This window comes from Vicugna pacos, chromosome 8 (genome assembly GCF_048564905.1).
Source record: "Vicugna pacos chromosome 8, VicPac4, whole genome shotgun sequence".
Lineage (NCBI taxonomy): Eukaryota > Metazoa > Chordata > Mammalia > Artiodactyla > Camelidae > Vicugna > Vicugna pacos.
Genome location: NC_132994.1, coordinates 79003111 through 79017187, shown reverse-complemented (window position 1 = coordinate 79017187; position 14077 = coordinate 79003111). Strand labels below are relative to the sequence as shown.

Below are 14077 nucleotides of genomic sequence, written 5' to 3'. Positions count from 1 at the left end.
GGACATGAGAAGTGACACTTGCGGAAATTAACTTGTATATACCGTGTCTCAAATTTACTTGTGAAGGTTTTAATTCACAAGTTCTATTTAAATGAACATTTACTTAGCATTCTCTGTTTTACAGAGCATTCCTCACAAAAGAAAACAAAATCAAAAACCCTGACTACTCACATGCAAACTGAATCTTTACTCTAGTTGGATAAACTTCAATAGCCTATTTACAGGAAGCAAAAAATTCATTCAGCTGTAAATGGAGTAGAATGTATTAACATCTCAATATATTAAATTCTACACTTACATGATGAGCTAATTCATGCTCCCAAAATGACAATGTTATACTGTTTCTACCTAATGCATTCAACATATAGTGAACTTGGCTATAAAAAGCAGTCATAAAGCTTCAAATTATTTTTACAAATGAAAGAAAAACACAACTGAGGTTTTAAATCCATTCATTTCGACCCACGATGTCAAGCAGGCGCTCCCTGCCAAGCGCTCATTCTCTTGGCTGCAGCATGGCTGGTGGCTTCTGTTTACCACCCATGGAAACCTCAAGATGAAAACCTTCAACAGAACACGTAAGAGGAGCTGCAACAAGAAATCTTCCCTGCAGCTGTTCAGCAGACGATGGACTGAGCCAAGGACAGCACCCCCTTGTCATAAAACGCACCTCTCCACCTCATTTCACTCTGTGAAACAGTCTTCTAAGAGGCCCTGCAAGATCGGGTGCATCAAGCAACCTCATACAGCCGAGAAATACCAAGTTTACTTACTGATTCTTCAACAACACTTAAAAATCATTACCAATTGGAAGTGTGCAGTTAGCTTTCCTAGGTTTCCAAAACAAGGATATGCTTATAATGACTAAAAATGGCCCTGTGAAGAGAAAAAGTCATCCACACTTTGTCTAAAGAAAAATCTCCAGTTCTGAAGAAAAAAGTTACTTCAAATGCATGCCTGCTGTATGGTCCAAGACTCACACCACAAAGTGCGGAACGTCCGTGAGGAAGGAGAACAAGAGACTGGGCTGCAGGTACAGAGGCTGAATAGACACACATGGACAACCCAGGGATCCCTCAAGGGTTAGGTGTGGGGAAAGGAAACCTAATCTCAAGGCACAACTTTCTTGTGTTACCAGGAACATCGTGATATATCGATATATCATAAGTGAAATGTAACATCCGTAACATTGTAAACGTAATACTGATAATAATACACAAACGTGTGTACGGATATGAATGTGTCTTACGCAGGCATGTGTGTAACTGACTGTGTGTATGACACCCTACACACACAGACAAAGATGGGGACGCGGATGGAACACACGAGTTTCCTGAATAAAATATTCCAGTAATGAAATTTATTTTTCTGCTCCCTGGCTGGTCAATTTTAATTCTTTCCACTTCCTAATTTTTACGTAATCTGTATAATTTTTCGGCTCCCCTTCTGTCTCCTTTCTACTTTGGTGAATAACATCTGTGATTTTTTTTTTCCTACCATTTAAGAAAGCAAGTATTAAATAATATGTGCTGTTAAGAGGGAAAAATCTTTCTTTTTTTAAGAAAAGGACACTCTGGCCACTACATTGGGACTCCCTGAAAACGTTAACATTCATGAGGTCAGTCTAATTAAACTACCTCAGGAGAACAAGAAAGATCCGACAGGGCGCCCTAGGGTGACCCTCAGCTCTAGTGATGGCACTGCCGCTGGTCTCGCTTGGACAGGACGGCTGTCAGCAGGCAGCGGGGACACCCTGCACCTCTGCCTGAGGGGCCTGTGAGTCTCAGGGTATCCAGGCGCTGGGCAAGGCAAGGGCCCAGCAGCAGGGCCCCACTGTTTTTAACCCTGCCTCATCAGGGCAACGCCAGGGACAGTGACAGGAACTCGGATGGTCCCTCTTCCATTTTAGTCTAAAAACCATTTGGTACCTTTCCCCACGGATACAGAAAAGCATTTAAATACTAAGATCTTGCTATTCTGCATCATTATTAACATAAGCATAAACAGAGCCATTCATGTGAATCATCTGCAACAAAAGTTCAAAATCACATTCTCAGTTTCCTAGTGATGGGATGGTGTGCTCCCTCTGTGGAGGGTCGAGCTCCCCAAGTTCCTTCTGGAAGCAGAGCCCTGACGTGCAATCCGGGCACGCCGTGTGCACAGACCTGCAGCACAGAAGGGCCCCAGAGAAAGTGCTCGCAAGCCCCAGAAGTAGTCTCTCTGACAGCAAAGTGGCTTCCAGAGGTTACTGAAGTATCACAGAGGGGCCCTGAAACTCTCTCACAACATGATGACGGACAGCCAGACATTCTCCATAATTCAAACCAGGAAGAGAGCCACCATAATCCCTTTCCAGGTGACTTCTGTAAAGACCCTACGAGACGAAAGTTAAACTTAACAACAAAACGTTTCAGGAAAGTGATTTTGGCTACCCTTTACAAGTCCTTCTCCCTATAAAGCCAAATGTCAATTCATCTTAATTTGTTTTTGTGAAAAGCACCTTTTTTAGGTTTGAGTATGGCACTCACCAACTGAAAGAATAAGGAAATATCCCCTCAGCTTTTCTCCCTACAGAATTCCACTTACATAAGGAAAGTGTTTGCAGTGCTCAAATCCTTATTTGGTAAATCACAGGCTTGAGTGATGGAGACAACAGTGACAGGAGAGAATTTAACGCACACAAAAACAGAGCATAAACATTTTAGAAAAGTGTCTGTTCTCTGAAATAAACCCTAACCCAGCCTCCTCCTCTTCAGCTGTCTGTACGCAGAACGCTACCCCCATGGTCAAATATTCCTGACCCTTTTCAGATACCAGGAACTCACGGGAGGAAAGGATTTACTTCGGCTAGCTTTTAGGAGAACTTTGTTTTTCTTTCCTTCCCAATTTGTGTTTTAGGATACCTCCTGTGAAAAAGCTTATTTGTTCAGTTAAAATGACCTTCCTCTACCTCCCCTGCCCAGTCCACTAAAACCCACTTCCAGTGGTGGGGACAATGAGAACTGACTCAAGCAGAGTACCTAGACCCCAGCCCTGTTAAGTCACAGGCGTTGACTGACACCAGGCGTTGGGTCCTGGGGCCTGACCACGCCCCCCGCCTCCCGGCCCCAGCCTGGACCTCCAGCAGCGAGCAGAGCCCTGGAGTGGGCCGGGGCAGCGCAGCGGACTGGCCAGGTATGTCTGTGCAATGTCTTTTCCTCCACAGTTTTAGAACAGTATTAAATATCTTGCTCTTGGGCCCAGGGTTGAAATGAAAGTTAGTATCTGTCGGTTCCGGAAAAGCATGCTTCTCATCGCCATCTGTTACTGGACTTGTACCATATGGTGAGCAAATTAGTAATTTATTTACATCAAAGCTGTCTGTACCTGGAATGTTCATCTGCAGAGGTCTGACGAGGTCCGGGTGCCTCAGTGGGTTCCCAGAGTACACAAACCACTCCTTGACCGTGGGACAGGTGCTGGCATCACCTGAGTAAAGACAGCTGCATCAGTGACATGAGCACTAATTCATTCATCACCAGGCTAACAATGCAACAGGCCCACGTCAGCCAGGCCCAGCTCCATGCTGGTAGGCACAGTGAGTTCTCACACCCATGGTCACTGAGGGGCCTCGGGCATCCAGCAGTGGCCCCCTACCCTCTGATCTAAGGGTCATCCATTCATCCCAATGGAAACAACGACCTCAGGTGGGGAATGGCAGGGTAACCTGTGAGTAACAAGCAAGAGCAGAGAGGTCACCACCTACATGGCTCCTGCAATGTCCCAACCCCCCCGCCCCCTCCCATCCCACACTATCCCAGAGAACACTGAGGGAGAACTGGGGAGAATTCACTGCTTTATGCAACTATCAAGACCACTGTTATGTCAGATAATTCAGAAAACTGGTGGAAATAATCTAGAACAAAGGCTTTTCTGTATGCTGCTGGATTATTACTCAGCAAAGCAGAGGTGATGGAAGCCTCGCCCACCCAGCGCTCTCACTGAGCCTCGTGGAGCTGCCAGCACAGGCCCCTCCAGCCTTTAGACCCTGTCTTCCCCTGGCCCTCACTACCTTCGCTGCTGGTCCCCTCTCCGCACCGGCACTGCCTGGGTCAGATCAGGTTCCTGACCTCTCCTCATCTTCAGTCTCACGCCATCCAAGCCACTCTCCATGGAAATGGAGGCCTTTTGGGGTTTTATTCTTTTAATGACAATCTGACCAGGTCGCTCTTTCTAATCAAGGTTCCCCAAAACTGCCCAGGGACCAGAACAAAGTGTGGACCTCAGTGCCCCCTGCTTGCCCCTGCACCTGCCTTTGTTCCCACCCACTGCACAGTCTCCCACATGATTGTCACCGTGACCCACAGCACAGTCCCCCAGAGTCTCCAGAGTGCATGTCTGATCCATTTCCTGGGCTCCAGTTCACACGTCGGGCTCCACTCTGTTGAAGCCCCTCTGGGTCCTCACATCCCTCTTCCCTGTCCAGCTGTCTACACTCCCTTCTCCACCCATTCCCCCTCTCCCCGAGGCCCACTTCCCTTGACAGGCACTTGGTGAACCCCTCCTTTCCTCACTCCCAGTTTAGGCATCAGGTTCTCCCCAATGCCCGAGCATGCTACACTTCCCCACCGCAGTCCTCTGGCTAGAGTACTGCAAAGCCGTGTCTCCCCTCAGCCCTCCCACTGCCACCTCCTGACAGCAAGGATTGTGTTCTCCTCACCCAACACAGAGCCCAGGGCAACACTCATTAACCATAAGTTTAATAAGCAAATTCAACTTAGCCTAAATTTCACACATACCAAAAAAGTTTAAAAAAACAAAGAAAATCTGAGAAGAATTCTTACAGTTCTTAAAAACAGAACAACCCACTTTCTAATGCAATCCTCTTGGCCTAGGTTTCCATTACATCAAAAAATAGCCCATGGAGCAAATGCTATCCTAAACCACTACTTCAGAAAGGGGTGCGGTCTCTCACACCAAGAGACAAACCATACTAGGTTTTGGTAACTCACACTCAACCTCTGTCATAACATAGCCTGCCAACTGATCCTCGGGAAATTACTGAAACATTTACAAAACTGCATTTCGTACTGCATGGAAGTGACCATCTTTCATCTAAAACTGTTCAGAACACAGAGGTTCAAGCTGACATTTCAGAGTTTTAACCCTAAATAACACACAAAGAAAGTGAAGACAGGTTCGTGATGGCACTGGCATCCTTTATTAAAAGCACCAGAGAGGTCTCTGATTGCGTCCTTTCTTGCTAGGACCCAAAGGAGTCATTTTTCGGACAACATTCCAGGAGAAAGGCCGTGCAGTATCAGTAGTCCAGCTACACTCCAGGAGGAAAGAGCTGCTCATCGAGGCCAGTTTGGCAGGGTCAGTGGACCTGCTTCTGTGTCAGGCTCAGCAGAGGCCGAGCCCAGACCAATAGCCCAACCCCTCTTTGCCCCATGACGTAAACCAGTGAGGGTAAATGCGTATCAATTACTAAGTATTTCTTAACAACGAAAGAAGGAAAACTTTTGCTTTTAAAGTGATTGACTTCCATGTGATTAGTTTAGCTGACCACACACTAGGTCTCAGAACAAGAGTGAACTATGCTGCTAAAGGCGCAGTGCTTCCAGCTATTTACTTAAGGAACTGTGAACGTGAAACTCTTAAATTTTCACATAATATTAACTGGCTAGAGGATAAAAGTTAAATCAGAACTACTGATCTAAATTTTTGTCCCCTAAACAAACTTTTATCTGAATTGTGGAGAAGGATACAGGAAATGAAAGACAAAAGTGAACACTTCCCTGAGGTGGACGGCAGGTCCCGGGGTGTGCACCTGCGTCTGCAGGTTCTTCTGCATCCTGCCCTTGCCCAGTGAGCTGCTAGGTGATGGGGATCCTCAACAGGCCCTTCCTTCTTCTGCCACAAGAGGGTAACAGGGCAGGGCAGTGCAGCTAGAGTGCTGCCAGCACTGCAAAGCGTAAGTCTGCAGTCTGGGTGAGTCCTGTCCAAACCGAAACATCCAGCCAGAAACACCTCCACTGTTAATCCCGACTGTCCTACTACAGACACAGTCAGAGCTCCCCCAACACCTTCCAAGTTCCAGAGTCAGGTGTAAAGTGTTACCTGAAATCTTAGAAAAAAGATAAATGCACTTTTCTGGAAAACTGTAGCATTTAGCCCATTCTCTGGGGTGCCATGTAATTTCAGAGGTTTTAATCTGGTATGCACTTTGAAACAACAGCAGAAAACATTTGCAATAATTTGGTCTGTCTAAATTATAATAAAATAGTCTTAAATGCCTACATATCAAGAAACAGAGAAGAGGAAATTGAGTTTAGAAGTTCCTAAAAGAAAAGGTTGATTTTCTCGTCTGAATTTTCAATTTGCTGAGCTGGTAATTCAAAAGAGCAAAGTAAAAACTCGAGTAAAAGTTCTTCACTAGTTTTTTTTTTTTTTACTCTCTACTTCATGCTATATATAACATTTTATATGGAAAATAGAAAACTAACATAATCAAAATTATTCTTCTGTTATTCACAAAGGACAGACACATTACACCGCATTATAAAAGCTTCTATATATAACTAAGACATTTTCCCCTGCAAGCAAAACTGTGGAACTGTCTACGTTTTCAAACTCTCTCCCATAAAAACTCTGATTATGTCAATACACAACCTCTCAAAAGAAAAGTACCCTCTCCTCTCACATGATCTGGGGGGTCTGTGAGCAATGGGAGGGGGAAAGAGAATGAGGAGACACAATGTCGATTTTACCCTCTCAATTACTGGGATCTCCAAGTTTGATAACAATCCTCCAGGCTTTAAAAAATATATATTTGTCCTTATGTGCCTGGAATGTATTTTTTATACTGCTGGTTTAATCTATAATGATGTGTGACCTTAGTCCATAAAAAAATAGAAAAACTCCCCAAACGTTCCTTCCTGTATATACATTTGAGAAAAGAAGTCACCTTTTAGGCCAATCTCTAGGACTTTGGATGAGCTGAAGTCTGGCGACTGCCCATCACGAGACCATCAGCCTCCTGCAGCGACCACGGGGCTCCCAGAATGTCTCGGGGCGACAACTGGAGGTGGGGTGACAGGAAAGGAGGACAATGAGCCCAAACAGCCCTAAGTGTTAAAACCTGCCACTGCCTAGGGCTCTTCTCCAAGACTGCTACCTAGTGAGATGAAAAGGGGGAGAACAGAAGAGTCTGCCTTTTGCATCTTTCTGAGTTTCTTCTGCTTCCTGAAATGTATAAGGCTTCAAAAGTGACTTCAACTAAGCTTATCATTATGGAGACTGACACAGAGACAAGAGTTAAGACCAGAGGTAAGACTGGGTATGAAGCCAGTGATGGCTGAGGACTAAGCGGTTTCAGGGCTTCTTCCCCTTTTGGCCACAATGCTGACTAGCTATCTAAATACCACATATTCACAATACAAAATACACGCAGGAGTGGTGCCGACCAACCACTCCCTCAAGAGGCACCCCCCAGCGTTTCAGATGAACTGGAGTATCCAACAGATCAGTTACCCAAATCTGTGTCTTTTGGGTCAGAACTCCAGTGCCCGCAGCTGTGCCACAGAAACGGCTCTGGTGCTCAGAGTCATGACCACAGAGTAAAAGGCACCTTTGATTCTAAATCTCACTCCAAACGAGTGGGCTCCCACCTGCCGGCCAGACTGGGCTTGGAGACAGCTGCTCACCTAGTGGGACCTGAGAGACACCACTCTCCCTCCATGTCTGAAATTGAGCCATTAGAGTAATCCTTCCCTAAGGAATGCTTTGCTAAATACAAATACTCTTGCAAAGGTAATGCTTTAAACTCACACTCAACACACATATATTGATCACCTAATTCACACCAAGAGATCTGCTGTGTGTGGCAGTCCCTCCTGCGCAGCTTACAGCCTCGGGGGAGGAGGGCACCGGACAAGGCCCACAGAAACAGGGTGCAAGCACAAACTGCAATAGGCCTGAGAATGAAAAGCACAGGGTGCCTCAGGGAGGAAACCACTTCTGATGAGGGAGTAAGACAGGAACTTGGGGGAGTTGGTTTTAAGGGCATGAGGGATGACTAGGATTGGTCAGAAGAGTGGCCTGAGCCAGAAAAGTAAATTCTGTACTTAACATGGACGTACTTTCTAAAGCAACGCAAGTGAGTGAGAATGCCTGGGTGTAAGGGGCAAACCCAGCTTCGAGGGCCTCCTACCTGCAGAGACAGCAAGAGCCAGGAGGGAGGGGCTCAGCAGCGGAGCCCAGCCTCCCGCGGGAATCCAGTCGTCGGGGAGGGGCTCCCAGGGGAAGAGGAGAGAGGCAGTAGACTCATCCAGCCCTGGACGGAGAGGAAGGAAGGAGGGACACTTCTCCACAAGAGCTGAGGATGAAGCGGTGACATGTTCGCATAATGCAGGAAAAACAAACCAGGAAGGAGATGAAGAAACAGCGCATCAGCAGGGAGCCCGACACCATCTCGCAGCAGTTCCAGGAAAGGCGAACAGACACGTGGATGGGAGAGAAATGCATGAACACGAAGGATGAGACTTCCCAGGGGGAGAAATGGCAGCAGAAGGGAATGAGGATGGGACTTGCACTCAGCTCCGCCAGCACCCAGAACGCACGTGGGGCGGGAGGGCCAAGACAGGGCAGCTCCTCTCACGTCAGCCACTCTGGATCTGCACAAACTGAAAGCCACTGCGTGTTCCCGTGGACAGTTATTACCCCGAGGCCCGTGTGGACGGCAGCCCAGGGGAGGGAGGGCCCTGTGGAGCGAGACAGCCTCCGGGAGGACAGGCTGTTGTGACAGCGGGGTGCAGGCAGAACCAGAGAGCGGGCGTGGGGAAGAAAGGGCTCCAGAAATCCGCAGGGGGCGCCTCTGAGGTCCACAGCAGAACTCGGTGAGGCCAGGCAAGAAAGGCCTGTGGAGCCCCAGGGACCAACGCCTGGTGCTGCACCGGGCTCTTCAACTTTGGCCCCAGCGGCCAGTGTGCAGGACCTCATGGCACGCTGCATTCAGGCGACAGCCCAGAGAGGCCCAGCCTCAGAGCAGGGCCACTTCACCTCCTGGAAGTCCACACAGACCCAACCTGCAAGGCTGCAGGTGAGCCCTGGAAGGGTCAGGTAAATGAGCTACCCGAAAGAGCCAAAGTCAAGGCCCTTCACAGATCCAAACTCTTCCAGAATACAATAAAAATACTGGGGTGAAAATGAGCAGAGACACATGGAGCCATTATGAGGAGAAATGTCAATGACCAACACAGACCCGGCAATGACAGTGGTGCGGGGTTACCAGAGAAGGACCGGCAAACAACCACTGAGGAGACACGGAAGAAAGACATGGAAGATGGCAAAGAAAGCTGAAAACACAGCATCTGGAACGAGAGTTTCACTGGGTGGGCTCGCAGCAGATCAGAGTCACAGAGGGAGGCTCCAGAAATGGAAAACAGAGCAACAAGAACACCCGAATGAAGCCCAGAGAGAAGGGGCTTAAAAACGAGCCTGATGCCCGAGGGACACTGTGAAGCGTGACTCCACGGTGGAGGCAAGAGACAGAAAACAGTGCTTCTGAAAAGATGCTCAGCTTTCTTCAGAGTCGGTGGGGAACAGACACTCACAGGCCCAAGGAACTCAAGAGTCGCAAGTGAAATAAACACAGAGCTCAGCCTGGACAGTGGCTGAGAACCAGCGGTTGAGAAGAAATCCCAAGGCCAGCAGGAGACACACACTCGTGACCTGAGGTAACAACCCTCGGAAGGAACAGCCTCACCTCACAAGAAACACAAGCCAGAGACAACATAATGCATCTTCAAAGTGCCAAACAATAATATCTAAAATTCTGTATCCGGCAAAATAGTACTTCTGAAATTAAGACATTCTCAGGAAATTAAAATGAGCACCACGAGAAAAGTAAATGCAGGTTCTTTATGGGAAGAAGGGTGGTACTAAAGGGAACGTGGGTCTGCCCAAAGCGAGACGAGCAGCAGAGACGGGGCACAAGCATACCTTTCCTTGCCCGCTGGCTCCTTCAAGAGACAATGACTGTTCAGAGGACGGGCTGGAAAATCACAGCCCACGGGCCAAATCTGAGGGCTAGTAATGCTCTTCATATTATTTTAAATGATTGGAAAATTATCAAAAGAAGAATTTTCTATGACCCAGGAAGATAACATAAAATTTGAATTTGATGACATGGGAAAACGAGGTGAGGCTTCCCTGGCACAGTCACCCTCTCTGGACGTGAAGTCTCTGGCTGCGGGGCCCCAGGGCAGCAGAGCGCAGCGGCTGGGCAGACAGTGGGGCCTCACAGCTCTGCCCTTCACAAAGCCTGCCAATCCATGGTTTAAAGTAAAAATAAGGATCATGTATTATGGGATTTTCAACATATGCATAATCTCAAAAGGTTACCTACTAGGTTTCCATCTGTGTGACATTCTCAAAATGATCAAAATGCAGAGCTGGAGGACAGACCAGTGGTTACCAGGGGACAGGGACAGAGGGAAGGGTACCAAGGGGCAGCTGAGGGAGTTCCTCTGTGGAGAGGGGCCAGTCTGTATCCTGACAGGGCACAGAACCGCAGAGAACTATCCACACAGACAAACGAACGGGTGTAAGAAACGCTGGACAGTGAGTATCTGTAGTCCGGTGAACAGTACTGGACCAGTGCCAAGCTCCGGGCTTTGATATTGCACTTCACCATGTAAGAGGTCACCTTCGGGGGTGAAAGGTACATGGAACTCTACGTGCTATCTTTGCAACTCCTGTGCGTGTACAATTATTTCAAAATAAAAAGTTTTAAAAATATACAGAATAACAAAAATGATGAGAATGAAAGTCCACTGTTCTAAGGCTTTCACAGTGCACGTAACTATCTGAAAGCAAAGTGTGACAAGTTACAGATGTGTATTACTAACCCTAGAGCAACCACTAAAAGCCAAAGCCAAACAAACAGAAACAGGTAAATCTAATAATCCACATCCAACAATAATCCAATAAAAAACAAAATACTAAAAATTACTCAATTAATCCAAAAGATGTCAGAAAAGGATAAAATAAAGGAAAAACAAGAACAGAGTAAAGAGCAAAGTGGAAGACTTTAACCCAATCATGCCAATAAGTACATTAACTATAAATGGCCTTATACTCCAGTTGAAAGACAGAGACTGACAGACTGGCTATGCTGCTTAAAAGGGGTGTACTTTAAACATAAAGGAATAGTTTAGAAGTAACAGGGTAGAAAGAAGATACATCACAATTACCAGAACACTGGGGTGTGTATATCAGTATTAGGCAAAGCAACTACAAAACAACAGGGAGTAAGACCAGATTTTTCTAACACAGGAAATCTCATCATGCTGAAGGAGTCAATTCATTAAGAAACATGAAAGTCTTGATGTACATGCACCTGACAACAGAACCTCAAAAATACCTGAAGCAAAAACTAACAGAGCTGAAGGAATAAATACAGACGTCCACAACAGCATCCAGAGACTTCAACACTCTCCTTTCAAGAGGCACGAACAGGCCGACAGTCAGCAAGAGGCCTGAGCAGCCCCCTGCACTCACGGCTGGTGCGCACGGACCGCTGAGCCCAGCAACTGCACACACCTCGCCACCAGGGGCACGTGGAACAGGGCCAAGCTAGGCAAAAAGCACACAATGTGCTTTATTATCCTCATCATCAGCAAGCCTGCGGTAGCTTTTAATTTTCACACCAGATAACATAAACTTCACGTAGAAAGCCAGAAAGTTAAGAAGAGAGGAAAGTGACGATCAGTTGTGAGAGAAGTTCAGTCTGAGTAATTCTCCTGTTACTGCAGTTACCTAACAAAGTCACCTCTATGGCTGTCAATAAACCGCATTAGCAAAGTATGGAAGTTAAGTTAGTGAAGTTTATAAATTTTAACCTCATTTAAGAAAATACTCTAGAAACAATTCCAGGCCAGTATTATTCTATATCATCATTCATGACAAGAAAGAATATGGGCAGAGAGCCACATGAGAAAACAAAACAGAAAAAGTTGCTTCAATCCCATTTGGTTTCAAAGTTTATCATACAGGTTCCTGACTGCTTCTCAATCAGTGCAGACATCCTTCTCGTGTCCTGCTCAGGCCACACTGTGTCTGGATGCCCGCAGCCCGTGGGAGAGGCAGGACATGCTGCGGGTGCTGGGTGTCGAATAAAGCGGGGTGCAGAGAGCCCGCCACTCCCTGCCCTAAAGAAAAACCACGGTCAAAACACTTCAATCTGATGGTTCTATCACCGCCTTCAGATGACAGATGTCTACTTTCTACAAGAACATGGACAGTAATATCGGTAGGCTTGGAAATAACGGAGCGCAGGCAAATGGGTCACAGAGCACCTTTCACCAGGACCTCACTGCTTCTGCCCCTGGTCCCGACGGTGGCGTCGTGCTAAGCCCATTTCTTACCACGTGCTCTCTGCTCCTACGACACTCCAGCAGGCCTGTCTCAGGTCAGCAAGGCCGCACAGAGGAGGGAACTAATGCATTAAGCATCATGAGCCTGTACACAGAGTGCTCTTCGACACTCCCTGTTCCCCACACTGTTCCTAACAGGGGTCACAGGGGCTGATCAATTTTATTCTTGGTGTTGAAGGTCCTCTCATTTCACTGGTCTGCACGGACAGCCCTCTCCCTCTACTCATGTTCCTACTGTGCAACAGAAATACAGATGAAAAACATAAACTCAAAAAATTACAAAAGCTCCAAAGGAAAATTTTGCTTATATTTTAAAATATGATGCACTAGACTTTATACAAGCATTTTATGAAAATCACATTTTGAGAGTAACTAGACATTGTCTTCTAATAATAAACTACACTCCTACAGGAGGAAAGGGTTTTCAAAGTTTTTAAAAAGCACAACTCCTTTTAAGGCATAAAAACATAACATCTTACTGAAACAATGCACTCTTCTTTCAATGAATTCTGACCAACAACTCCTCATTTAACTGCACTCGTGTCCAGCGGGTTCTTGGAATTCAGCTCCAAGACGCGGCTCTGAGACACCAACTCACCTTGGCTGCCCCCCAGCAGGAGGGAGTAGACACGCTGCCGCACAGGCCGGTATACCTGGGCCTGGCCGGGCAGGGTGTGGTCCAGCGCGTCCTCCAGGCTGTTCCCGCACTCCACCTCCCCGCTGCTCAGGACGTTGTACACCAGGTAGCTCTCCGCCTGGACGTGATGTGCTCTGGCGACCTGCTCGAAATTTAAACGCAACTGCTTTCTCCTTGAAAACAAAAAGAGGGACCTTCAAGAGAAAATCAGAATCTGAGTGACTGTCCCTCAAATTCGTGACGCTGAGCTGACATGTGTGCTTCCTTTCCTTGGGCTGCTAGCTCAAAACCTTTCATTCCTCCTCCTCCTCCATCTCCACCCCCCACCAGACCTGTCATATTCACTTCCGCTGTCACCTCGTCCTCTGCCCACCTGACAGGAGCGCTGTCACACCCGGCACCCCTGCTCTCACCCCACCTCTCCTCTCTCCAACCCAACCTCACACCAGCAATATCCTGTCTTCCTGGAAACAGGTCCAGTCACTACCCTCCTCAAAGCATCCAGGGGCTACCATAGATTCTTCAGCCTAAGAGCCAAGGCCCCCTCGAAGGCCTCCATCTCTTTCCCGTGTACATCATTCCACCTGATTCCACCTCACAGACTCTCAGGGACCCAACCTCCACTGTCCGCAAGAGCCCTCCCTGTGCTCTGGTAAACGGATCCCCCTCCAACCAGCCACTTCACAGCCCTGCCCCATGGGCTCACCTGAAGGGTCACCTTTCCATAGAGCCTGTCATCCTCCCTGGTTGATGGGGCTCAACTCACACATACCTTGCACTGGCTATCTGCCTCACCTCTCGTATTAAACCATAAACCCTCTGGGATTAGAAACTGTATCACGTTCATTCACTTGCCCAATAGTTTTTACTGAGCAAAATCCACGCGCTGAGCACTCATTTCTCTCTGCCCTGGACGCAGCACCCTGTCTGCATGCAGCAGGTCATCAGATGCACGACTTAGACTGAACCACCTTCTCATTCCATCAGTAGTTAAGACCAGAAGGCTACAGTCACCCAGCTA

The 14077-nt window shown here is 47.3% G+C and overlaps 1 protein-coding gene across 7 annotated transcripts in view; it reads right to left on the bottom strand.

The window, feature by feature from the left end:
* Positions 1-14077, bottom strand: part of FAM120B (family with sequence similarity 120 member B) — a 55090-nt gene that overhangs the window by 27095 nt on the left and 13918 nt on the right. For 6 of the 7 annotated variants that reach the window (XR_012075150.1, XM_072966263.1, XM_072966264.1 and 3 more), the window contains 2 exons: positions 13018-13198; positions 3367-3468 (listed from right to left, as the gene is read on the bottom strand). Coding sequence is in view for 6 of the 7 variants with exons in the window: in XM_072966263.1 (XP_072822364.1) it covers positions 3367-3468; positions 13018-13198 (283 nt within the window). In the remaining variant the exon portion in view is untranslated. Of the gene's footprint in view, positions 1-3366; positions 3469-6949; positions 7066-13017; positions 13199-14077 lie in introns of those variants that run through there. The other variant, XM_015247566.3, reaches the window with a different exon arrangement.